This window comes from Condylura cristata, unplaced genomic scaffold (genome assembly GCF_000260355.1).
Source record: "Condylura cristata isolate star-nosed mole 26May11 unplaced genomic scaffold, ConCri1.0 scaffold00005, whole genome shotgun sequence".
Lineage (NCBI taxonomy): Eukaryota > Metazoa > Chordata > Mammalia > Eulipotyphla > Talpidae > Condylura > Condylura cristata.
The window spans coordinates 28,443,104-28,470,214 of NW_004567106.1; the positions used below are offsets into that span (position 1 = coordinate 28,443,104).

The 27,111-nt window shown below is 39.1% G+C and overlaps 1 protein-coding gene across 1 annotated transcript in view; it reads left to right on the plus strand.

Annotated features, from left to right (window-relative positions):
• The window catches only part of CREB5 (cAMP responsive element binding protein 5), a 385,106-nt gene that overhangs the window by 82,253 nt on the left and 275,742 nt on the right, over positions 1 to 27,111 (plus strand). Inside the window, exon 4 of the mRNA XM_004676810.2 lies at positions 5,699 to 5,820. Within this exon, the coding sequence (XP_004676867.1) occupies positions 5,699 to 5,820 (122 nt within the window). The remainder of the gene's footprint in view (positions 1 to 5,698; positions 5,821 to 27,111) is intronic.

The following is a 27,111-nucleotide window of genomic DNA, read 5'->3' on the forward strand; positions in this document are numbered from 1 at the left end:
TATATCATCTCTATATGTATGTAATTTCCTCATTCCTAGATTTAGTGAGTTACACCTGCTAAGAATTTTGGTTTCAGATATATATTTGGGTATCAATTTATGAACTACTCTTTCCTATTATATGTTATTGGCTTATCTCTTCAGTAGTTAGCAAATGGAGAAAATTGTCAAAAGTTTTTAGAGATTATACCAACTCATTAGACTTTAGAGGTACAACTAAAGTAACTTGAGTTGTGTTTTCAAATTAGATTTTCTAGTCTTTTGTGACAAACAGAAAATAAATGGCTACTGATATTTATAGCAGTTGTCAGCTGCTCATCCATGACTCTGGCTGGTCAAACAAATAAAATTTTAACTAAATTACTTGAATATCTCAGAGGCCTTGCTCTAAAATTCTCTTTTGTAGATTTTTTTTTTTTTTTAAAAGCTGGCTTCCAGTCTATTCCATCTGGAAACCAGCCTCCTTGACAAAGAGTATAGGAGAACTCAGGCAATTAGGAACTAAGTAGAAACGTAAAACTTTAACTTCTACTATTCAGGGCAGGTTTTCATAAGAAAACCACCTTGGGTCCTTTAGTTTATTTGACCTGCAGGGACATGATCTCACTGTGTTAGTAACTTTTCTTTCTTTCTTTTTTACTAGTTCAGCCCCTCTAAAGTGAATTAAATTATGGATTGATTGCTGTTGGAATAGTTGGGGGCTGTCCATGGCTAAGAGTGAGTAGGTATAGACTGTAGACTTGCTTAATTTAAATTTAAACCTATGGGACCATGTGTTATAAGAGAAACCCTTGTCCGGGAATTTTCTATTTGATTCAGATACTCTCTCGAGACAGCTAACCCTTAGCTAACTACCTTGGTAATAAAGGGAATCCAGCAGCTTGAGGTGGATCATGCTACTCCACTGACTGGGGTCTTAACCCAGTGGCAGTCAGGTTCTAAGACTCAACAGCCATTGTTTAAAAACCCAGTTCTCCCTGGCTTGTCCCATGGTAGCACTGATTCTTGAGAGAGTTGTAGGGAAACAGTAATGTCAGTATCACCTACAGTATATTCGCTTTCAATGAAAGGCACATTTATTGCAAAGAAGTCTGTCTGAAATTCCTGCAGTTGTCACTGATTATTACTTATAACAGCTTATTATTATAAAATTCATTTAATGAAACTCTCCTAATTAAAATTTTGGATAGGGACTAAGAAGAGTATCCCAAAGAGAACATTTGCTGGAAAATATATAGACTAAATATAACAGGAACATTAAAAGGATATAAGAAAATGCCCTTTCTGAGAATTCTAACTTTTACTAAAATAGATATGCTGATGCCAATACATTTCTCTATTGACTGAGTGACACTCAGTCAAGGAATTGCATTAAGCACATTTTGTTGGCTGAATCTGAGTCATGCAAATATTAAAAGTGTATTCCTATAAGTAGAATAACCACTAATTCAAAATGATCTTTCTTATGACTAGTCTGAAGTAGTGAGACCTTTATAGTATTATCAGTCACTATCAATTTAATACAAAATTATGTAAATTACATAGCCCTTTAATAATACCATAGTTGGGAGTACTAAACCAATAGAAAAGAATATTTTGCTGAGGAAGTTCACTGAGGAAGTTCACAGTCTTCCCTTTTAATACACAAATAGGAAGTCTGCCTTCCCTTTTTTTTAATTGATAATTTTCACCTTGCCTTTATTTTAATGGAGGAAAATGAAACATAGGCAAACAAACACAACTGTGAAACTGATAGGGTAGCAATCTATTTTTAAATGCAGAGCAGAGTAAACACGTTGAAGAATCAAGGTTGAGACTCCAGCTTAGTGCTTTTCATTTAGGGTTTGGAATAATCAAGCCTACTGGGGCTGAGGAACTTGCTGCCAGGCAGAACATGGACTGACTGGGAGACTGTTTTTCTTCAAGTAGTTTAGCCATTCACCTATTATCTTGCCTAAATGTAACATAGCTAGAATTACCTATTATTGATGGAGATGGATGGATCTAATTGTGATGCCATTTTTGTGGCTCTCTTCCTGGAAGATATATAAGCACAGCAAGACTACTTCACCAAGATGTTTAGGGAGACAGTGATTCCAGGTTTTTTTTTTTTTTTTTTTTTTTGTGCATACAGAACAAGGGTACAGGCCAGAGGCTCAGGGGCAGCAAGAGGCTTCATCAGAGACAGTGGGGGAGCAGAACAGGCAGATCGATGAAATACAAGCAGGCTGGTCAGGAGAGGTCTGCCGCGCCGTTTGGTCACCTTTGGTTACTTCCGGGGCAGGTGGGAATTGAACTCAGCTTCTTAGTGCTGTGCTTTAACCCGCTGCACCACCAGGGAGGGCCTGGTTCCAGGTTTTTTTTAAAGAAACAAGCTTACTATTCCAGGAAGGGAACAGAGACTGAAATATGACAAACTACACTATGGCAACATTGCAAGAGATGTTTTAGTTCCTTTTGGTGTCAATCTTTCTTGTCCAAAAGATAAAGAAACTCCCAGGACAGGTATGCTGAATGAGAGAAGCCTGTGAACTTTCTTACCTGCTCTGGTGTCTGGGGGGACCTAAGAACCCCCACGCTATTTGCAACCTCCACAAGAACGTGATGTGCTAGTGTTTACAAGCACCAACTTAGGTTTACAAATAACAACAAAATACTTTCAAATCAAGTGAATTTCACACTCATGGGTATTGACTTCTAGTTTAATTTGAGATTTGGGGTTATCCCCTTCTCTCATCAGATAGTCCTCACTGCAGTAGAAGCTGGGACAGAAAGGAAAGCAAAAGGGCACACCTTAGATATGATCACCAACAGGTAATATTGTGGCATTGACCACTGTTCTTTAAGATGAGGAAATTCCTGCCATCATAAGTAACTTATGGGTGCTTTTGGTTGTAAGGGAAGTATGGTTTATGAGAATTTTAATTTATGGTCATGCCTATTACCCACTAACTTCAGGTCTAACTTTAGCAGGAATAGTTATTTTACAAGACATTTATGTGGGTTAGAAACTCTGTCTTCTCTGTTAAAGCTGAAGATAACTTCGACTCTCCCCCTTTTGAAGATTTGCACATTTCCTGGCTTAGTTGGAACTGGTACCATGTGGGATCAAAGACAACTTGAGACCCTGTATTAATTCTAATAAATGTTTAAACAAAAGTTAAGCTCCATTTTCTGGTTCCTGTTGAAACTGGAAAGAATAGCTCATTCACAAAAAGAAAATGAATTAAAAATTAGGAACAGTGTGTCTTATCTGTTCCAAATGTGGATATAAGTATCTGCTTTGCTTTTTCCTCACTATATCTTACAGCAAAGAAAATCACATTCAGGGCCTTCCTTGCCGCTTCTGCTTTGGGGTTAGTCAGGGACTCTGTCTTTACTGACTCTGTTAGTCAGAGAGCCTGTGGCTCTCTTTGTCCATCCCTTTTTTTACCCTATTGCTATGGAGAAGCCTGATGATGGACAGTGTCATTGCCAGGCTTTTACAGCCTCTTGTGTAGACATGTGTTGGTGTGTGTCAGTATCTGGGAACAGTTTTCCATTAGAGGATACAGCAAATATTTCTCCACTATGCTTGGGGCTTTATGGACCATCTCGTGGGCTCCTTTCAGAGTTCGGGAATCTGATAGAGGCTGTTGGAATTACTGGTTTCTCTATCTGGTTTCATGACCTGTAAATCTCCAGAAAAGAAGCATAAAGGAACACAAGAAAAATTAAAACCTGATGAGCCAAATTTTTATTGATGACAAGTGGCCAGTTTGATTATGTGAAGCTTCCTTAGGTTTTTTAATCACTAAATGTTTCTGCAAGATAGAAGGGAGCTATTAAGACTATTATGCAGTTGTACTTAGGTGGGAGATAAAATGATTCAAAGAAATTTCCAAAAAGCAAAGATTGTTAGGATTGTCAATGACAAATACAATGCATAATTGAAATGTCCATAATAGGTGACTCAATTTGTAAATGGGGTCTGGAATGAGTTTCAGATTCATTGGTAAAATAGGAAAAATCATTTTTTTAAAAAGGTTTATTTATTTATGCTTACAGAACTGGGGTACAGGCCAGAGGTGCGGTGGGTGAGAGGATTCAGCAGAGACAGAATGGGAGCAGAATAGGCAGATTTACTGAAATACACAGATGAGCGGAGCAGCGGGCGAGTCAGGAGAGTTCTGCCATACCATATGGGTCAGATCCCTGGCTCGGGATTGAACTTGTGTTGCAGTGATTTCGGAGAGCTTCATAGTGAAGTGCTTTAACCTATTGCGCCATCGGGGAGAGCCCAGATAAATAATTTTTATCTAATGTGGCTGATGGAAAATTAATGAGCTGTTTCATTACAAAGCATTTGGTATGATACCTGACATGGTATTGCTTATACATGGAAGGCTATACATGGAAGACTATACACACACACACACACACACACACACACACACACACACACAATTTTATTTCCATTCTTGTATCTTGTCTTTTTATACCTTCTATTCAGAAAACTGTTCTTTTGGTATATGGACCTCTCACTTCTGGCTTAATTTCCATTGTCTAACCACCTGCTAGGAATGTTCCCATTTAGCTATCCCTTAGATGGTTATGTTTGCTTGACCTCCTAACAGTGCCTCTTGCAGCTAACCTATCGTGGTGGTCATTTTAGGATTCAGAGTCTCATGTAACTTTACTTGACAAGTGATGTATATAAGGTCCCAAGAATGGAGGTAAATTACCTCACATCATACCATATTAAAACATAGATTCTGGGTATTCAACATTATCCTTCATACATACAGCAGTGTGCTTTGGACCTGGGAGGAGAGTCAGGGAAAAGCGTGGGATTTCAAATGAGAAAGGATCATGTATGAAGGTAAAAGGTAAGATGATCACAAGTACAAAGCTCTAAATTTATTTCCCCACTTCTAATGTGCACTCTATTTACTTTATAGGATCTTGTGAAATTGAGAGATTCTAGAGAATATGTGTCAAAATATTTTTTAAACTGAAAATACTGCATTGACATTACCCACAAATAATGGCGTCATTTTCTTCAGTTTTACAAATAGTAAGCTCTCTAAACTGTCAAGAGAATGAAAGAAATTCTATTCCTTTTGAAGTGTATTCTCAGAACATTCTTTTGGCTAAGGCAGAGGAATATAAAATTATTATATTTTTAAAGGTAGAAGCTGAATGTGTTTGACTTGGAAGTGCTCTTCATTCTCCTATGACTCTCAAAATGACAAATAGTATTGCTAACTATCCTTTTCCATTAAGAAGAAAGAATTAACATGCTTGGGTTTTTTTGTTTGAAAGAAAATTTACATTTTTTTTCTTCCCAGCTCCCTGAAGTCAGGTTTACTATTGACACAGCAGAGTTCTGAGCCTGATTTCAGCAAAACCTTTTATTCCCCTAATATTTGAAAAGGAACTCTACACAAAGACATATATTCCAGTGGTACAGAGCCCAGGAAGTCAATGCTGGGCTCTCCTGTGACTGACGAGGAAAGCCGTCATATGCTGCAGCATTGGTGTGTCAGATTTCCCTTTTAGGACGTGTGATTTTATTTTCTTCCCTATTCTCAAAAAGGATGATCATAGACGGCCAGTTGCATCTTAAGGCAAGGGGAGGGTTTTTGTGAGTTTAGTTCACACCTGCTACTGGCTTTTGAGACAGAGATCCATATTTGATTACTGGGTCTGTTTTCAGATCAGACTCCGACCCCAACGAGATTCCTGAAGAACTGTGAGGAAGTGGGACTCTTCAATGAGCTGGACTGTTCCCTGGAGCATGAGTTCAGGAAGGCTCAGGAGGAGGAGAGTAGCAAGCGGGTAAGTTTGCCTGGGTGGATGACTCCTATCATATCTGCTAGAAAATTCTACATGCAGAGTATGTTGATATGCCCTAACCAGTACTTCACCCATTTGCAAATGTGTGTCTGATTTTGTAAAAAAAAAAAAAAAAAAGTTGCTATTCTTGAACCTGAGTCCTGAGTCAGATAAACTTGCACTTGCTGATTTATTCAAAACTAGTTGTTTTACTTTGCTAAAACTTTAATAGAAACTTGGGTGTGAGTACAGAAGACAAGTCAAAGGGTTGGACAAAAGGCAAATAATCATGGTAGTGAGAAGAGAGGATCATATCTGATCTGGGCCCAGTTTATAACTAGCTTTATTTGGATCTTCACCATAGATCTCCATCACATTCAGTCACTTCCTAGTCATAGCAAACATTCGTCATGATTGAGACACACAGGTTAACTCTAAGTATGAATTATTTGTTTGTAAAAATGTAGAAAATTCACTTTCTAAATTCCTCCTGAATATGTTCAGATTTTATCGTAAAGTTGTACTGGCATTTTAAAACTATTTTATAGGACTAAGGGGAAGAAATGGGATTGCAAGTAAATGCACTAATGTAGGTCTTTAGTATTTTTCATCATTATGATAGAGCATTATTGAATGACATAGCATACTAAGCAAGATTCGTTACATTACATGCACTGAGATTAAACGTGAAAGATGGTTGAAAGAGAGGACCTGCCAGGTAGCTATGAATTCTGTAGTTCCAGCTGTTCTATCTTGTAAATTAAAAAAAAAAAAAGTTCTGATGTTTCTCTTAGTGTTTCAAAGCCTTTTGAATCCTCATCTATGTAAAATTGCAATAATCCCCTCCACCAGATTTTTCATGTCACATTTTCCACTTCAAAACAGTCAAGAGCTTCAGTCTGTACTCCTTTAGGAAAAATTAGGAAAATAGGAGGAGGTTATAAGAGGGCATAAAATGTCAGCCAGCTCATTTAATTTATTTCTAGTTAATCTGTCATATATACTTGATCCTTCATTCTCCCACCCCCCAGTGACAAGACCCCTTTTTTCTTTTTCCAAACACTTATATAGCACACATTTGCCAGATGCTGCTCTGAACACTTAACAAAAGCTAACTAAAAAAAAAGGTATATATTCAGTGCAACAGAAATACAAAATGTATTTTTTTAAAGACTTATTTATTTATGCATACAGAACTGGGGTACAGGCCAGAGGTGTAGGAGGAGTGAGAAGATTCACCAGAGACAAAGTGGGGAGCAGAACAGGCAGCTCGACAAAGTACACTGCTGTGAGGAGCAGTGGGTGGGTTAGGAGAGGTCTGCCATGCCATATGGGTCACCTCTGAGGTGGGGATTGAACTCATGCTGAACAGTGGCTTTAGCTTCTTAGTGCTGTGCTTTAACCCACTGCACCACCAGGGAGGGCCCCAGAATGTATTTTTTAGCATGAAAATAATGTGGGAGAAGAAGACTCTAGTAGCATTCTTTTGATTGACTAGTACATTTAACTCTCCTGGTAGACATGGCATATGTAGAAATCTGAGAGATTAAGTTCTTTGGTCAAGATAGTCAAGGTTGACTGAAATTAGACTGAACTATAAGAAAGCTGGTCCATATTCTTTTCGTATCTGACAGAATAATTGTAACCAAGTGTCAACCCTTGATTTTCCTAAAGACATTAACCAAGGAGTTTTAGGATGGAAGGGTGTGGTTTTAGATGGTCACATTACATAGTACTCATGATCTCCTATATGAAGCCCCCTGGGAGGAAATTCTTGCAGATCTGAATTCCAGGAAATAGTTTGCTTCCCCTGAGGAACTGAAATATTTTCTCCTCATGGCCATGTGAATAATGTAGCTAGTTCTGTTTCTCTTTTTGCTTTGACTGCTCGATTAACACAGAACCAAGTTTACTTACTGCTTAACTTTGAGAACTTTTTAGAACTCTGTGATGAGCATATTTTACTTCCCCTCTAGCCTTGAATTTTAGTTCTAGTTTATATTTCCTCTGATAATGGTTTTTAATTTAAAAAAACGTTTTTATGTTATTTCTTTTGTGAACTGCTTTTGACTTCTTAGGAGCTGAAAAGGAATACAAATTATTAAACTTTACAAATGAAAATTAGTAGGCAAGCAAAATTGGCAAAGATGGCTATTATAGTTGTAGAAAAAAATTTTTTTCTCTCTTTTCAAATGTTGCTCTTAGCCATGTGATGATTTCATGATGCATATATGTGAGGGGCAGTGGGGTTGATTCTGAAGCTAGCTTCCCCCATGGTTTGGAACAGACCACTCAGGAGACCACCAGTTCATACCCCAGTTCCATGAAGTGGAAGATAGACAGCATTCATTCAAACCAGAGAGGCCAGATTCAGCCTTGGTTGGCCACAGCTACATGTAAGGGCCTCTTCTTGAGGTCAAATGCAGGGTGACTCACGCAGCAGTAAGTTGGGCTGTACTTACAACATTGGCCCTAGAATTTCTTTGGAAGCCACAGGGTAGAAGAATGGGAGATGCTCTCTGCCAGTATACTCCTATCCATTCCTTTGACCACATTTGTGCAGCTCTCAGTATCCCTGACATGTGTCACCCCAATTACTACTTCTTTTGTTTCTTGCTTGATAAGTGGGAATAAAATACCTTTATTGACAGCATACCTTACTATTATTTATCGAATGTTATCTTCTCATTTGCTCCACATTCACATAATTATATCTTTTAAGTTCTACATCTCTAACTCTCTTCTAATTTCTCTCCCCTGGAGTATTTTAATAAGAGACAATAAAGTTTTAGTAAAGTAGAAAGTAGATTAATTTATCTAGAGAATTTAGTTAAAAAGGTTCTTGCTTGAACTTGTTAAGTTCTTCATACAAAAATATTGGAAAATTAGGCTGCCTCTTTTCTTCAAATTTCTACTTGTTGTTTACTCTAGAAAAGTCTGTTAAGGATCCTTGCTTAATATCCCACATGTGACTGTCCTGTGGGGAAAATGTTATTCTATAGGCTATTTGTAATCTTGATACCCTTTTCCAAAAGCATTCTTATATATGCATAGAAGGAGCACAGGTGAGGAGCATAGTGGAAAAGCCCCAGTACCTGTACTCATATCATAGTGACATTTAGTAGACAACATGTCCCACAATTACCTCAGGTTTCCACATTAGTTTAAGCTAGTAGGCATTATAAATCATAGCTTGCTTCTGGCTTAGAAGGTAGGTTATTCTATGTCCTAAATCAGATGAGAAAATTATCCATTATTGATTCATGTGAGAATTATTTTTGAGTGCCCATCATGTGTTGAGTACTGTCCAAGGCACTGAAGAATATCACTATGATCAAATCTGATTAAAAATAAATAAATAAATAAATAAATAAATAAATAAATAAATAAATAAATAAGGCACAAGGGGTTAAGCTATCACCAGCCACAGCAGCAGGAGTTCATCCCTGATCAGGGAGCTGACTCACACGACACAGCAGACTTCTCCTGCTTCAACTGCTGCTCACCTCAGCAGTGTATTTCAGTCAGTCTGCCTGTTCTACTCCCCACTCTGTCTCTGGTGAATCCTCTCACGTCCCTCCCCCCACCTTACCTCTAGCCTACAACCCAGATCTTGTATGCATAAATGAATGAAATAAATATTAAAGTAAATAAATGCTGCTTTCATGGAGCTCACTTCTAGTGGGAAGACAGACAAAATCAAGAAAAGATAATAAAATGTCATGGGGCGCTTGAGTGTCATGGAGAAAATTATGGAGTACAGGGAGCAGTGCAGATAGCAGAGAGTGTTTTCCTGCTGAATGGACATGCAGCAGAGACCTAAAGAAGGGGGTCCAAGCCAGGTATGTGCAGCCCGAGCCAGGTATGTGCAGGGGATAAGAGTGTTCCAAGTACAGAGAGCAATAATAGCAAAGTCCTGAGGTGCCATGTGGGTTGGATTTACGTAGAGGTCAATTTAACTAGAGGTGAGTATATAATAAGGGTAAAAAATGGATGTGGAAGGAATATCCAGGAAGACTTTGTTGACTTCTGCTTTTACTATGAGTAAGATGAGGAACTATAGGATAGTTTTGAACAGAGGAGTGATAGGATCTGATTTATATATTAGTGATCACACACACAGACCCAACTACACACACAAGGTGGTGAGATCACTTTGGTTGCCTAGTTAACTTCCAAAAGCACACTGTAGCAGAAAGAGACTTTGGAAGAAGCTAGATCAAAGATGATGACAGATTGGCCCAAGATGGAAAAGGAGGTTGTAGGTCTATTTTGAAGGTTGAAATAACAGGATTTGCTGATAGATTAGATCTGGAAAGTAACAGAAAAAATGAAATCAGGATGAAGTAGATTTTTGGCCTAAGCAATTGGAATGATAAGAGTTGCCTGTGGGAGGAACAAGTTTCGGGTGAAAAACTGAGGAGATTGTTTTTAGATTTGGTAAGTGGAGATATTGAGTCACAGAAGGACAAATGGGTCTGTAATTCAGGAGGAGATGACCCATTTGGAACAGTAAATTTGAGAGTCATTGGCGTATGGTCTCAATTTAAATGTGAGACTCAAGGGATTCACCTAGGGTAGGAGGGAATAAAGAAGTAGAGAAGAGTCTAAGCATGGAACTTGGCAGAGTCTTTGCGAATCCTCCAGGACATAGCATTCAGCTCTCCTAGGTTGCCAGAGAAGACACAGGAGATGGTGAGGCATGAAGAGCCAGGTCAAGTATGAGAACTCTAGCAGATATGTGAATGAACTTAAATAATTGGTAATTTGTTTGCTGGTGTTCCATGAGAGAAAAAGTAAAAACAAAAAGATTAAAAAAGAAGAATGAAGAAGAAAGGAAGGGATGAGTGAAGGGTAGGAGGAAAGGTTAAGGGAGGGAGGAAGCAGGGAAAGAGGATGGTGAATTGACATTTTACATTTTATTTCCTTTTTTAAAAAGATGAAAATAATGCACATCTAAGAAGCTGGAGCTAGCTTTAATATATGATAGCAGTTGTGTGTGTGTAGGAAAGGAAGGGGATTTGAAAGGACTAGAAATGGACTCCTTTGTCTTGCTGAGAGAAATATAACATTACAGCCTAACATGGCTAAGGACCCTGCAGATGAAAAGCATGGTGTGTATGTGCTAAGTGTAATTTTCCCCGAGGACCTAAATCTGACTGATTATGCTGATGCAGCAATAGCAAATTAGGACATTTCCATGCTCTAGAATTCCTACCCAAATGATGAAAAGTGCAGTCTATTCCCAGAGGGTGTTGACTGTTAACACACGGGAACAAGGGACAAGCTACAATCGTAAGATCTTGGATCCCAGCTCCATAGGAGTCATGAAACAGGGCATGGCCAGGTCAGCCTCACTCAGAAAAGTAGGTTGCTTAATCTGATTAAATTCTGTACCTGGAAATCTGGTTACCTGATACCACCAGTTACTTGGGGAGAGGATGCAGAAAGGAAGGTGTTTTGCCTTCCCCACAGTCTGACCCTATCAGCCACTAGCTGGCAAGGAGGCTTTCTGGGGAAGAGAGGAGCAGGTCCCGTGAAAAAGAAAAGTTACTGAGTTGAGCAGGACTTGTAACAGCTGCTTGTTTCCAGTTATGTTAACATATTGCTTCTACGATATTTGTGTAAAGCAATCCCTGTCTCCTCAAGAAATCTGGGGACAAAGGACGTTCTGAAACTTCAATTTGGTTTTTGTCAGATTTTGAAAATGTCACCGTATTTTCTAAATCCTAGGAAATGAGGTGGTTTTTCCATTATTTTTAAAATCAACATTACTGAAAGGAAGCACTCACTGCCAATGTTGTAAGAAATGACAACCTATTTCTCCCCCTCCCCCAATGACTGTAAAATCTAACCCTATGTTATAAGAATTATTTTGTCCCCCACAGATTAACACACTGAAAATGTAAAGCACTGTCAACTTGCTCCTTCTTGGTTTAAGTTATACCCTTAGCTTAGATGGAATTTGATGCTGAAGAGAAGTTGGCTTGATGTTTACATCCCACTCAGGGGAATGACTATACTAGTGGATGAACTGAAAGCTGTTTCATGTGTTTTAGTTCCCTGGGATTTAGGATTAATGAGTACAATCTTAACAGAGATTATTAGGAACTGGTATCCATTTCCACATATGTCAATGAATCATGATGTGATCTTATGCCTGTCTTAATTTTAAAATGAAATGGGCAATTAAAAAATAAAACTCTGAGGACTGTTTTTGTTTGTTTATTTGGTAAAAATATTCTCAAAGCAGCAAAATGCACTGTCTTTGACCTTGTAAATATTGAATACTTAATGTTAAGTATGTTTGATATGGAGGACAAGGAAAGGCCCAGAACTCAGAGTAACACTGAGATGGGCACCAAGGGTTTATTCATCACCTAGGGATGAATATTTGGGTAAACTGAAATAAGTCCAATTAATTTGGGTAATTTGGTTTGGACCATATTTGGATGAGTCCTCACAACCTAACCTTCATGCTAAAGAGAAAAAAAAATCTTTCCTCTGAAGGCTGAAGATTTAACTTCTAGTCCTACATCATTTAGCAGTTCTTGCCAGTAGTAAAAGCCATGTGGAAGAGCAGTCACCACCAAGAGTTGGTGGCAAGAGATACAGATGCGTGTCTCTTAGGCTGTGGGTGGCAATCAGTATTAGGCATTTAGGTTTTTTGTTATAGGCTTTATTTATATTTGCTATCACACTTCATTTGCTCTATAAGATAAAGATCTCTGAGGCATTTTTGGGAACTGATAAAAGGCTTTTAGAGGCTAACATTTGAATTAGTTTTGTATTCATTCTGTGCAGTGACAGGTGATTTTATTTTTAAAAATATATTTATTTTTAACCAAAGAAATATCAGAGTACACTCATCATATCTTACCACCACACTGCATCCACCACCAAATCACCCATATTCTACCACCATAGGCCACTGTTCTTCCTTCTCTTTTTATTCATACCTCTCCCCACACGCTTCCCACCTTAGCGCTAAGTTCTATTGTCAGCTATCAAGGGTTAGTTTTTCAATTTGTCGGTATCTAGTTGTTCACTTACTTTATATTTCCCATATTAATGATACCATATGGTATTTATCTCTTTCCTCTGACTTATTTTCCTTTATCATTTTTGCTTCTAACTCTATCCATGTCTTTTTTGTTTTCAGTAAGAGTGTATGCCACTTGACATTACAGAGTAAAGAGATTCGGAGAAGGATTAGATCCTGCTTCAGATACAACACAAAGATTCCTTCTATTTATGTTGAGAAGACTGAAGATGAGAATAATAATTTCTTGCACCCGTTTTTTCTGTTCAGTTGTGAGGGGCTGTGGTAATCATCTTCATTTCCATCTCTTCATGAAGCATACTCAGGCCCACATAGGATATTTTGAATATGTTCTTGGTAATAATTTGATTTTTGTCCCTTTAGTTTTCAAGGAATAATTATAGGTAGTCATGTCAGTAAGCACTCCCCCATTTTAATTACAGAGAAATAAACTTTCATGGGAGACAAAAATTGTTGATAGACTCTTGCTAAAGAGGACTAGTGTGAGGGTGGTGTGTTCTGACTTTTATCTCACTTCTCTGATTATTCTGTCCCTTCTGCTTTTTTTTTTTTTTTTTGCCTGTCTCCCCTCCCAGGCTATGTCCATTTCTCTTTACACTTTGTCTTCAGAAAACTCATGCATTCATAATTTAATAAATTCCACCTAGACGATTCTTTCATATGTCTAAGCTGTAACCTTGCCCTTGAACCTTTGTCACTAAGTCCCAGTAGGTATTGATATTCCCCTAAATGTATCACAGTTCTGCCTAACTTGCTTTGCTACAAACTAAACTTAGGACTTTGATCACGCTGCCTTCACAAGAGCCAGCTTTACCCTACTCTCTATTTCAAGCAACTATGGAAAGTGGTCTCAGGCCTTCACTTTATTTCTATTTATTCACCTTGACTCAGGACCATCCTCCTACTGGGCTATTGCTGTAAATTCCAAGCAAACTTTGACTTAAAAAAAATATTTATTTATACATACAAGAACTGGTGTATAGAGGTATGGAAGGTGAGCTGATTCCCCAGAGATGGGTAGGAAACAGAAAAGGTGGATTGACTGAAATACACTGCTGAGGGGAGAAGTGGGTTGGATGAGAGGTCTGACGTGCTATGTAGTTACCTCCCTGGCCAGAAATCAAACACATGCTGTAGGGGCTGCAGATAGCTTCATAGTGCTGTGTCTTAACCCTTTGCACTATCAGGGAAAGCCTCTAAACTTTGACTTGTAGTGCAACTTTAAAGAAATACCTAATATTAAGTTTTAGTAAATAGTTAAATGACATTTTTTAAAAATTGAAACTTAGAAAATGTTGAGAAGTTAAAAAAAATCTTGAGGGCCCTCCCTGGTGGCGTAATGGGTTAAAACACAGCACTAAGAAGCTAAAGCCACTTCAGCATGAGTTTGATCCCCAGCCCCAGAGATGACCCACATGGCATGGCATACCTTTCCTGACCCGCCCGCTGCTCCCCTCAGCAGTGTACTTTGTCAGTTGTCCTGTTCTGCTCCACACTGTGTCTCTGGTGAATCCTCTCACTGCCTCTGCACACCTCTGGCCTGTATCCCAGTTCTGTATGCATAAATAAATAATTCTAAAAACAAAAACAAAAACAAAAACAAACAAACCTTGAAGTTGTTAGCTTCTCACTTGTGGTTAAAAGTTCCTACAACTATTGTCATTAAAAGATAGAGGGTGGCTGTATGATGTCACAGGTATAAAAGGGAGTATGTTAGAAGCTGTTAAATGTAATCTTGTTCCTAAGACATTCTGTACATGGAATGTACCTAAAAAGACCACAGAAGGATGGAGGCTCACTCGAAAAAAACAAGGCAAAAACAAACAAACAAACAAAAAACCCAAAATGCCTAAAATATGGAGCTCTGAAGATCTCCAGACTCTAGAGTCAACCAGCATAGGACTGTGAGGACCACGTAGTTGGCCTATTTTTCCATCAGGCAGTCTTACAGTAGTGAAATTTAGCCCAGTGGGAATACCAGACTGGGAGGATCCTCCTAAGACAATTTTGAAGCTATTTTTTAGGGCCCCGAAAAAGGTAGCTTTTCCTAGCCAGAGACTTTATCATGAGGATGATTTTTCTGTACAAGTTAGGGTTGGGTTCTCACTTATAATCACACCTTACTTGCAGAGGCAGGTAAATCGGCTGGGATTTCAAACTGTTATCCCAAAGGGAAGGAACCACAAGCAGCAAATGGAGATTCTCATCTGAAGGAATCGATTTCCAGCTGTGAATCATTTAGGACTTTAAGCAGCCAGCTGGGCACAGCAGTGTGTGTGTGTGTGGGGGGGGGCTGGGGTGCAGGCAACCTTTCCATCTGCAGAAGAAGCTTATTCTGTCCATGTTGAGGCCTTACATTCATGCTCCCAGACACAAGCAGGAAAACAGAGCTGTTTCTGCGCCAGATTAAAACAAAATGATTATAAAATGAAGCGTCCATTCTAAGCAGAAAACAGCACTTCCATTTGGAAAACTGAACCGAACGTTAGACTCCTGCAGCTGAGAATCACTTACCTGGGCCCCTCGCAGAGACATGAGAAAAACCTGACATTGTAAAAAGAGAGAAGGAAAATAATATAATTGTTGCAAGAGTCTCTGCCTTCATCAACTCATAAATTCAGGTGAACGTTTAGCATGCTTGGAGCAGGTATGGGAGTGATTTACTCTGGGAACCCTGCTTTAGCATTTGTGGGTTGTTAAGTTATTTCCATATTGATAAGGCTGAGGCCAGGAACTGGGATGCCAAACATTCCTCCTGTCTGTATTTCCAACATGTTAGCTGTCAACTCAAGCCCGGGGTGTAATAACTGATGTTTAGCATCAGAATCCAGAGGGACATTTTCCTTGTGTTTCACCCAACTACCACCGAAGTCCAAAATCTAAGAAAACTTATCAAATGGTGGATTCTCTCCCCTTAAATTACTTCTGCCATATCCCTACACTTTCGACAACCAACTATTCTGATGACCCAGAGTGGCTGTTAAGCTGGCTGGATTGGGGATGAGGTTGAGCTGGTCCCTGTGGTAACTGGGTATCATGTCACCTGCCTGCTCCTTATTTGGCTGGGCTGGTCCTCATATCCCAGGTGCAACAGGAAATGAGTGCAGTCTTTTCCAGGGCACTGCTGGGCTCCTACTTGTGCTTTGCTTTCTGGGATATTAAATGTTATTTTTAGCCACTTTGAACCTGACTCTTCCGTGTGATGAGGTTAGGTCTCTCCTTTGGCTTTAGAGACAAAATGGAATGCCAAAAAAGACTCTACTCTCAACATCTCAAGTATATATTTCTAATAATACTTCCCCACTGACCATTGCCAAATTCAGTTCACTGTATTGTGTTGATGGTATTTTGACCTTTGACCCCAAAACGAATATGAGCTGTTTTATTTGACAATTTTGGAAACAAAAGGTAGAAAGTCCCACCTGCAAGCTCTCCTTTCATTGTCTAGCCCTGCAGGGCTTTTCCATTCCTCTCCAGGAAGTGAGACGAACCCCACACTTCACAGTGAGCATGACTGCAGCCACAGGTGTCCTGGGATCTGAGTTACGTGCAGAGTATACCATTTGTATACTGACCAAATAACGCTTGAATTGGTGCTGCTGTGGCCTCTTTATGTGGTTTATGTTTGGATGGGGGCTTACTTGGGATCTGTAAGCAGTCAAGGCCCCAAAGAAGAAAAGCAGTTGTGTTTTGTGTAGATGTTGGGTTGATTGACTACAGATGATGCAGCACTGGATATTTTGATCATCACAGTCCTTCTCAAAGAAGTCAGCTCATCCTGGCATCCTCCAGTATGATTTGTTATTCATAGAGCTTAGAAACTTTCCCAAAGGATGTATGAATGGGAGGCAGTTGCTGAAATTGTTGACACAGTTTGCCCAGGGATTGAATAGCAGCTCTTTCTGGGTGAGTCTGGAATCTGCAGAGCTCTTGAACGAGTAATGTTTGTGAGCCCCACCTTTCTGGCCCTACTTAGTTAATTCCAGAGGATCAGGAAGGAAGCTAAATGATCCAAATATCTGGTGGTTCCTTTTGGGGTGCAGTGTGCTAAAGAGCTGCTGTCCACCCGAAAATGACCTCCCAACACTTATAGTGCAATTTGCTACCATCCAGTGTGGACTGTGAAGTCCACACTTGTCCTGTCATGAATTCACCAAAAAGTCCAGACACTGTCCCATCATTCTGTAAAAGTTACTCATGGCTTCATTTTCTCACTGGTGAAATGGACCTTAGGAGCTGCATTGCCTTAGAGTTATAAACATGAATAGTGCAAATATGTTGAGATCTGGAGATCACAAAATAAAGCTTCTTCCTAACTAGAGGGTGTTATAGTCACATGTTACTGTAGCATCGCACCTTGAATGTTTTCTTATGTTGATTAAAAGAAATACCTGAAAAGGGGTTCTGGGGCAGAAATCCAGGCCCCACATTTAGATAACACAGTAGCTACATGGCTGCCCAACAGTAGGTCTTGGCCTCACATGGCAGGAGAACAGTATCCCATTCCTGATCTCTGCTAGATTACCCCCTTTTAAATAAAGCACACCTATACAAGGCCTTCTTTTAGCCAAAAGTGGCATTGACATTTGTGAATGACTCCTTGTCATTCTGACTAATATGTAGAAATGTCTCCAGTATCCAAAATCCAGTTCCATACTATGTTTCACAGACATCTGATATTGATGAACTGCTACCTGCTACCCTTTGTGAAAATGGCACAACCCTGTGTCCCTCTGCTGGTGCGAAGTCAGATTTGACTTCCTACTAGTGGTGATGAATATGTACAGATCCAAACCCACATGCCCTGTCACAGCCCCAGCTTGTGACCAGAGACGCATACTCCAGACAGCTGGTCTGGGGCCAGGAGTGCAGTCTGTGGTCACAGAGAGAGTTGCTGTTTTGACCTCATTTATGCTCTTCTAACTGAGCACCACAGTCACAGACCAGAGCTACCAGTTCTGCTCTCCTAATATGACAGGCATCTTTTTTATAGGAATAGCATTTTCTCACTGTGCCTGGCACTGATGGAAGAGTTCAGTATTATTTTCTCTTCTGAAATTTTACATCTTCCCCTTCCTAAAAGTGACTTCCTTTTGATGGCAGTTCACAAATGCCACAGTAAGTCTGCTACATTTTGTGGCAATGGTTTGTTGTTGTAAAAGAGCATTGCCTTCATGTTTTTGCTGCAGCCAAACTGAAAGTGCACATGTAGAGAAATAGCTGTGAAAACAGGATGGGGCACATATGCCTCTCTGATCTTACAGATGGGATGGTGTGAGAGGGGAGGGTATGAATGGATCTTTGTGTGTATGCTGGGAATGACTTGAAAAGAAATTGCCCACCAAAATGCTTTTTTCCCAATGCTTTGAGGAATTGATTTACCTCACTCTCCTGAACTTACTGGCTTTTTATTGAAGAGTAATGCCATGCCAGTGGAGCCTTACCCATGACTAGGAAGACTAGGAAATGACTGACTCGCTGTAGTCATCAAACATCCGCTTTCAACTTACTGAGTTCTCACACTTTTGTCCAGTTCCTCCTCCTTCATTTCAGAGTTGGAGCACTTACTTCCTCATCCCCTGCCCAGGGTGTTTGTGAAGCTTTTTCTTTCAAGTTTGCTGCTGAGACCATTTGACATATTAGCCAGCTGGAGAATGAGATCTAAATAAAGATGATTAATACTAGTATTCCTCTTTTCCTATCCATAGAAAAGAAGAAAGAGACCAAATATGATTTTTAAAGTGGTCCTCATTTTCTCCAACCCCCTGGCAGAGGTAACTGCTCCTAGTGCCAAATCCTTTTGCCAACAGCTGTTTGGTGATTCTATGTCACTAGACTCACTGTAAAATCAGGCATCGCCTTTTAATTACCTGTTCATATTTCAGCAACGCTAAGCTCTGTGGCATAGAGAGGGGGGATAAACCTTCATTGTAATGGATTTTTAGTAAGACTATCTCTGAGATAAGAGTCCTAAATCTTGGCAGTCTCTTTAGAGCACACACTTTGTGATTGCACACCAATTCCTGGTTCCCCAGAGCCACGTTGTAAATGGAGTGCGTTGAACAGGGCTGGGTAATAAGATCCTGCAGATACATTTGAGAGCAAGGTGCACTTTTGCTTTATTTATGAAGATAGACATGCCGGTTGAGGGCTTAATCACAGCTGATAAATCATTTTAAGAAAGCCTATTAGAACCATATGCTGATTTTTTTGCATTAATACAGTGTCTGTTTCCAGTCTCATAAGACAGAGTTTTCTCTCTTGCTCTCAGCGTCTCTCCAGTGTGGACTATTTATCTGTTTAAGTGGTATCACTTGTGTGGGAGCATTTATCTCCTTAAAAGGTATCATTTATAAAAGAAGGTGAAGGGAAAGGGGGGGAGGAAAAATGGCGGAAAGTGCCCATTGCGGTGCCTGTGTGTGTATGTCCATGTGTTTATGACAAAGGAAAGAGTCCAAAGGCTGCGAATAGGAAACATCTCAATTAGAGTTTCGGAAGACCGTGGATGGGTGTTCACTCAGCATAAGGTAATCATTTTAGTCCAGGTGGTTATAATACTGTAGTAAAAGATTATCTGAGTATAGCGATATGTGTGTGTGCATGCGTGCACACACACGCACATTGACATTTTGGTTACCTCACTTCTCCCCAAGCTAGCAGAGGTCTGCCCCAGGAACAGGTCCCCAGGCTCTTTAATGAGAGCCATATTGGGGCTCAACTCCAGCCAAGTTCTGTTTATCACTAATTGCAGGGGTGCTCACAGATCTTTTCTATTATTTCCTGATTATACCCCTGTGCTTTTTATTATCTTGCCAAAATCCAAACAGTAATAATTGCATGATTTATTGTTTATTTATAACCCCTTCTACTGCTTCAATGGCTGTATTTAATAGATTTTAAAACAGCAATAGCAGTTACTAACTGCTATTTTCTTTTACCTTCCAGAAAGTCATGGATTTGTGAATCTCACTTGACATTCTTCAAAGCACTTCCATCGTGCTTCTCAGAATTCTGTGTTTCTGACTACATACATAGGGACTTATTTTTTTAGTACACAAAGAGAGTTTGTGTGCTAGGAAGGGGTTTTAGTAATTTATACTTTGGGTAATGCCTGGCTCCTGGCTTGAACTCTATGGCTTCTACATTATTTTCTGATTCACAGTTTTCATGATTCCCTGAAGACAAAGTTCAGAGATAGGAGTGAAATTGTATACAACTTGTTTATAAACTTTGAGATAATGGGGAAATATAATGCCAAATCATTAGATATTATATTAGATATTAATTATATTGATATTATAAACTAGCAATAGTTTCATTCATCGGGTACCTGTTGTCAGGCACTGTTCTAGAAATTTTGTTTACATTATTCTCTGTTTGCTATACCAATCTGTGAGGTAGATGTTTTTACCTTCATTTTACATAATAAGAAGTTAAAGCTTAAGAGTGTAAATCATTTGCTGTCACAAAGCTATGAAGTTGCAAGTCCAGTATTTTTCTAGAGTACTATCTCCTGGAAAATGTTTTTACTACTGCAGATATACTTCTTTCTTTGTAAACTTCCTTATGGTATGTTTGTATTTTGAAAATATATGTGTAAAGTATGTTTTTTAAAAATATACATTTTTTAAATAAAATGTCTGGTGCAAGCTTTGTAACACATCAAATGACCTCCACAAATACATGAATAACTTCAACAAGCCAATTATATCTTGGCATTTAAAAATTCACTAAGGTTTCTGTCCCAGCTTTGGATTCTTCTGTGGTCTGTAGTGGTGACTGCAGACAGCATGGCTGGCCTTGCACCTTATATAAAAAAGGCAACTTACTCTCCATAATGCATTTCTCAGTGTCACCAAAGCTTGCATTTCACCATGAACTAAAAAACAGAAATCCAGTTCCAAACCACGCATGGGGCATTTTTTAAGCTATTTTTTTTTTTTTTTTGCTATTGGTTATTTTCTTCCATACATTGTATCTGCTGCTTTCCTGGAGTAAAATGAACACTTGTCTAGTGGGGAAGTGTTTGGAGCTGATTATAGATTTTAATAGAGCAGTATCTGCTGGAATGATGGTATCTGAGGAGAATCTAGTTAGGAGAATACTCCATGGATCTGTTAGGGCATTGATTTGGGATTCAGGAGGGTTTACACTATTATTTCTAGATGTCTTGAGATTTATGGCAGTCGGCTGAAGAGTTGTTGCTTTGTGCCAGCTGTGATTACTGTTAACATTTCAATGTTGCATTTAAAGGAAAGCTTTGCCATACACTTTCCCTCCACTCCCAACTTTCACCATGGGGAATATTTTTATGTCCTCCCAATTCAATCAAACATTCTTTCACTGAGAGCTTAAAATGTCCCCAGTACTCTGCTAAGTGGGTCAGGTGCCAGAACTACCTTCTTTTGGTAGGGAGGTTGCTAGTTTTGAGGTATTGGGGGGAATTTGGCTTTTTTGATGGGCCCTAAGCTCCACTGGGATTGTTTATGGAGTAGAAATAGCAATAACTGGCGCAACTTAGTGTAGCTGCATAATCTTCATATCTGACCCTGATTTAATTTAGCATTTTTCTCATTTATTGACATTTTCCTCCAGGGAATGGAATTGGTCTTTTTTCTCTAAAAGAGCTATGGCTGCACTACCTCCGTGTACTTCTCCATACAGTTATCTCTACTCATGGGATTTTCCCTTTCCCTTCATCTTTACCTAAATCTAACCAATCCTGAGAACCCATGTCAAATGCCACTTCCATGAAGGCTTCTCTGATTCCCCCTCACCTAATGCCACCATTTATTCCCTGGAATCTCCACCATATCTTTTACCCTCTTCTTGTAGCACTTCTAACTTGCATTTTAGTGTTTGCTAAATTGTGCTAGTTCCTCCTTGGACTTGAGTCATGCTATTGCAGGTCTCAGCCAACCCCCTTCGTTGCTTTTAGCACCATTACCTTACACATGGAGGAAGCTTCATAAAGAATTACTGGAATGGATGAGTAAATTATTATAGATGAGTGAATGAATGTTTTTACATAGCAAGGTTACTACATTGCCTGCTTTCTCTGAGGCGAGGAGGACTAAGTGACTAAGTACCTTCTACTGAAGGAGACATGTTCCTCAAATAGCTTGTGTCCATTTTCTTTTCAAACAGTTTACACATTCATGAAGGAGCTTGGATTACTAAGGAGGGAAAATGCCCAATAACAAAATTATTGGATAATTGCTGTATTGTTTAGAGACTCTTGCATATAATATTGCAAGAAGGCTTTGAGTTAAAATTCACAGGGCTGGGCCCTCCCTGGTTGCGCAGTGGTTTAAAGCATAGCACTAAGAAGCTCCAGCCTCTTCAGCATGAGTTCAGTCCCCACCTGCCTTGGAGGTAACCACATGGTGCGGCAGGCCTCTCCTGACGTGCCTGCTGCTCCCCTCAGCAGTGTACTTGTCAGTCGGCCTGTTCTGTTCCCCACTCTGTCTCTGGTGAATCCTTTTACCGCCCCTGCACCTCTGGCCTGTACCCCAGTTCTGTGTACATAAATAAATAAATCTTTAAAAAAAAATTCACAGGGCAGGATTTAAAATAAATTGTGTCAATATTTTGCACTATAATTGTATAAAAGGGTTGAAGTCTGGATTTGCTAACTCTCTCTCTCTATAGGGGAGAGTGGTGGGTCTTGGTTAAGTAACTTGTATAATGGTGATGATAGTTACTTATCATTAAGGTGTCAATGATAAATGGAACCTCATATGTGAAGCACTGTAATGTATATGCAGCACTGTTCTTTTCCCTTTTGCTATACATATTCCCTAGAATCATGGCTGCTGAGACTTTAGTACCAGATTTAGAATGAGAAAATAAGCAAACACTGCACTTCCATAATTTTCCTGGACTTTGGGTAGTAATTGCAACTCAGAAGTCCCTCTCCTCACTGCAATAGGCCAAAAGAGGAAAACCTTCCAAAACTCAGAGGTGGGCTTAGTGGCTATAATCCATACACAGTAGGGTATAATCTTTCTGTTGTTACAGGTGATTCTCATATAAATCAGAAGTCTCAGAGCTTCCCCAAGTTTTTCTCAGGTAATGCAGTGTGCCCATTATTTATTTTAAGGAAGATTTGGCAGATGTTGGCTAGGCCAACTTCCAGGTCAGAAAAAAAAAAATGTGTAAGGATGATTTATTCAGAGTAATATAACAGAAGTGCCCATGGGGCAAATAGAAATTAAACCTTAACAGCTTTAAAACACACTCACCTATTTCTCAATTACTTACCCACAAAACTGTTTATCCTGACTAAACATTCTCACATTGACTTCACTGGAATTTGAGTATCTTTTTGGAAAGACATTATTTCTGAGCACCTAAATGTTCAGGACAGCAGAGTGTTCGTAACTGAAGTGCATTATTGGAAACAAATATAAGCCCTATCTTTGGACGGATCCACCACCACGATTGAGTTTATGGTTTAGGCAAGATTGGCCTCTCAACTGAAGAAAACAATCTAGAAAGCCACATGCCAGCCGTGTACAAAGAGCCTACTTGCCTGTCCTGATCTTTTTTGTCACAAATGCTACAGACTCAGAGAGGTACTGTATTCTGTACTTGAGGTATCTAACTATTCTGTATATTAATATCCCTTTGACAGTAGGTGCTTAAAATCAAGATATGTATTCTCCAGCTTTTAGTTAGAATGGGAAGTTTGTGAAATATTCAGTCAGTGTTGGAGACAGATTCTTGACTTTTCTACCTTGTAACAGAGGAAGGCAATGTATCAAGGAGCTAGAGCTGAGCCCCGCCTTGCACCCTGACCCTTTGTGCCTAGCAGTTACTTGCAGTGAGGCCTGCCTAAAGGGGCTTATCTAATTTCCAAGAACAAGCTTGGGACCCTTACCACCACAATTACTCTCATCCCTTCTTAAGTAAAAGGTGAAAGACCAACTTTGGTCCTTGGAAAATTCTCTACTCCAGATATCTAAAGGTTACTGAACCAGATATCTAAAGGTCAGTACCATACAAGTACTTCTAGCTCAATATGTATCAAAATGCCTTCCTTGGAAAATCATTCCCAGGAAATATGCTGCTTCAGAGTCACCAGCACCACCAGCAGCATTCCCTGCAAAGAATAGAAATTCCTTAGTCGGTTTACCAACTAAGTATGGGCGTGACTTGTCCCCAGGTGATGCTCATGTTGAAAACCAGTGGTCTCAGAAAAAATGCTGCTTTAGGAATTCCCTTTGTCAAATATATTCACTGTTTATACTACCCTTCTCGGGAATTCACATTATTCACCAGCATTTTAAAGGCTGAAATAAATCCTCCATGGAAGGAATCTTGTTCAACCCAGCATTTTTCTAACTTACTTGAGCACAAAACTTTTACTTAGGAAGGGATGACAGTGATTGTGGTTGTGATAGCACTTTTCACTTGTGTAACAGCCATTAGCATCCACAAAGCCATGGGTCACTGGAACCTACTCAACATGACTGTCATGGGAAGATCATGAGCTCTCCAGAATTATTGGCTAGGTGGCCTTTCCAAGTCACTTACTATTTTGAGCCCACACTTCTATGCACATCATGCAGAATTATGGCGGGGTTTGGTGTAATTAGGTGGAAGGATTTGGTAGGTTTTCTTGTACATAGAATATAGTTAGGTCAAGTCAGAGCTATGCTAATACCCATTTTCTCTAGAAGATACCACCACTTGAGGATTTTCAATGTGTCCAAGGATTTCTTGAAATTTGGGGCCTACGGTTTCTGTCTACAAGTGAGAAGACCTTGACTTGGGCTGTAATTGAATTAATTGTTCTTTAATTGTCAAGGGGAATACTTCAAGATGGACAAAAATAACCAGTAGGATAGATTTTGAGGATGACATCAGAGTGCTTACCATTTTAATTCAACATCATGAGAAAGTGGTTTATAAGCTTCAATGTGCTATAAAATAATTGCTTATGACTATAATTATTATTACCTTAACAAATAGTTAGGTTTAAACACAGGATTTTCCTTTTGTAGGATAAGTGTTTTTTTCTCTTTTCAAGGAAGAATCTGGCAGCTTTTCCCTCTTTGACGATTTTCAAAACCTTATCCATCTCAAAATCTCTTTGGTGACTTCCAAAACGTCAGGGCTGTCTGAGCCTGTCATTATATCTATCTATCTATCTATATAAATAGTTTATTTTTATATTATTTTGTGCATTTTCCCATCTCATTTGCAATCCCCTTGGGCTTCCCATTACCAAATCACCCATGTGCCATCACCATAGTCTAGTGCATTTCCCTCCCCCCACTGTTTTTGGTCCCATTCCCCACTTCACCCCCACAAAATGTCTCTGGTATATAGCTGTTCATCATTATCATTACTTTCTTGCCTGGTCCGTTATATTCCTGCTATGGGAGAAACCATTTGGTATTTTGCCTTTTCTTTCTGGCTTATTTCACTAAGCATGATCTTTTCCAGTTCCATCCATGTTGCTGCAAAAGACATGTGTTTGTTTATTTTTTTTGGTTGCTGAGTAATATTCCATTGTGTATATGTACCACATCTTTTTAATACAGTCATCCATTTTTGGGCATTTGGGCTGTTTCCATGTCTTTCCAATAGTGAATAAAGCAGCAATAAACATGGGGGCGCAGGTATCTTTTTGAATCAGTGTCTTTTGTGTAAATACTTTTAGGAGTAGGATTGCTGATTTGTAGGGAAGCTCCATGTTAAGCAATTTGAGGAACCTCCAAACAGTTTTCCATAGTGGTTGTACTAGTTTGTATTCCCACCAGCAGTGCAGGAGAGTTCCTTTTTCTCCACATCCTCGCCAACATTTGTTGTTGCTAGTTGTTTAAAGATGTGCCATTCTCACTGGGGTGAGGTATTATCTCGTTGTGTTTTGATTTGCATATCTGTTATTACAAGTGATGTGAACATTTTTTCATATGCTTGTTGGCCATCTGCATTTCCTCTTTGGGGAAGTGTCTTTTCAGCTCTTCTTCCTATTTTTTGATGGGATTGTTTATTTTTGTTGAGTTTCATTAGTTCTCTGTATATTTTTGTGATCAATCCTTTTTCACTAGTTGTGTGTGAGAAAATTTTTTCCCAATTAGTGGGCTGTCTGTTTTTTGTAATGTCTCTTCTGCTGTACAGAAGCTCTTTAACTTGATGTAGTCCCATCTATTTATCCTTGCCTTCACTATCATTGCATTGGGTGCTCTATCTTTAAAGATGTTGCTGAAGTGTATGTCGTGTAGTTGCTTCCAGGTATTTTATAGTTTCCATTCTTATGTCTAGGTCTTTAATCCACGTCTAGTTGATTTTTGTGTATGGTGATAGGTAGTGATCTAGTTTCACTTTTTGCATGTAGCTTCCCAGTTTTCCCAGCACCATTTGCTGAACAAACTTTCTTTGTCCCATTGTATCTTATTTGCTCCTTTGTCAAAGATTAGCTGTCCATAAACCTGTGGGTTTATGTCTGGGCTTTCTATCCAAATCCATTGGTCAGTATGTCTCTTCTTGTTATAGTACCATGCAGTTTTGATTATTATGGCTTTGTAGTATAGCTTGAAGTTTGGGATTGTAATGCCCCATTCTCTTTCTTCCTAGTCATGAGAGTTTTGGCTATTCAAGGTCTTTTGTTGTTCCATATGAATCTCATCAATGTTTTTTCTATTTCTTTGAAGAATGTCATTGAGACTTTTATTGGGATGGTGTTAGATCTATATATCGCTTTTGGTAGAATGGCCATTTTGATGATGTTAATTCTCCCGATCCATGAGCAGGGGATGTCTTTCCATTTCATGGTGTCTTCTTGAATTTTTTTTTAACAGAGTTTTGTAATTTTCTTTGTATAGGTCATTTACCTCTTTTGTTAGGTTGATTCCCAGATACTTGATTCTTTTTGTTTTAATTGAAAAGGTTTTTTTAAAATTTCTGTTTCTTCTGATTGGTTGTTTGTGTATAGGAAGGCTTCTGATTTTTGTGTGTTGCTTAACCGGTGGATGGTTTTGATTAGTTTCTCTGTGGAATTTTTAGAGTTTTTCATGTAGATTAACATATCTTCTGCAAATAAGGACAGTTTTACTTCTTCTTTCCCTATTTGGATTCCATGTTTGTCTTTTTCCTGTCTTATTGCTCTAGCTAGAACTTCCAATGTTATGTTGAAGACCAGTGACAATAGTGGATACCCTTGTCTTGTTACTGATCTCAAGGGAAAGGCTTTGAGCTTTTCTCCATTGAGGATAATATTG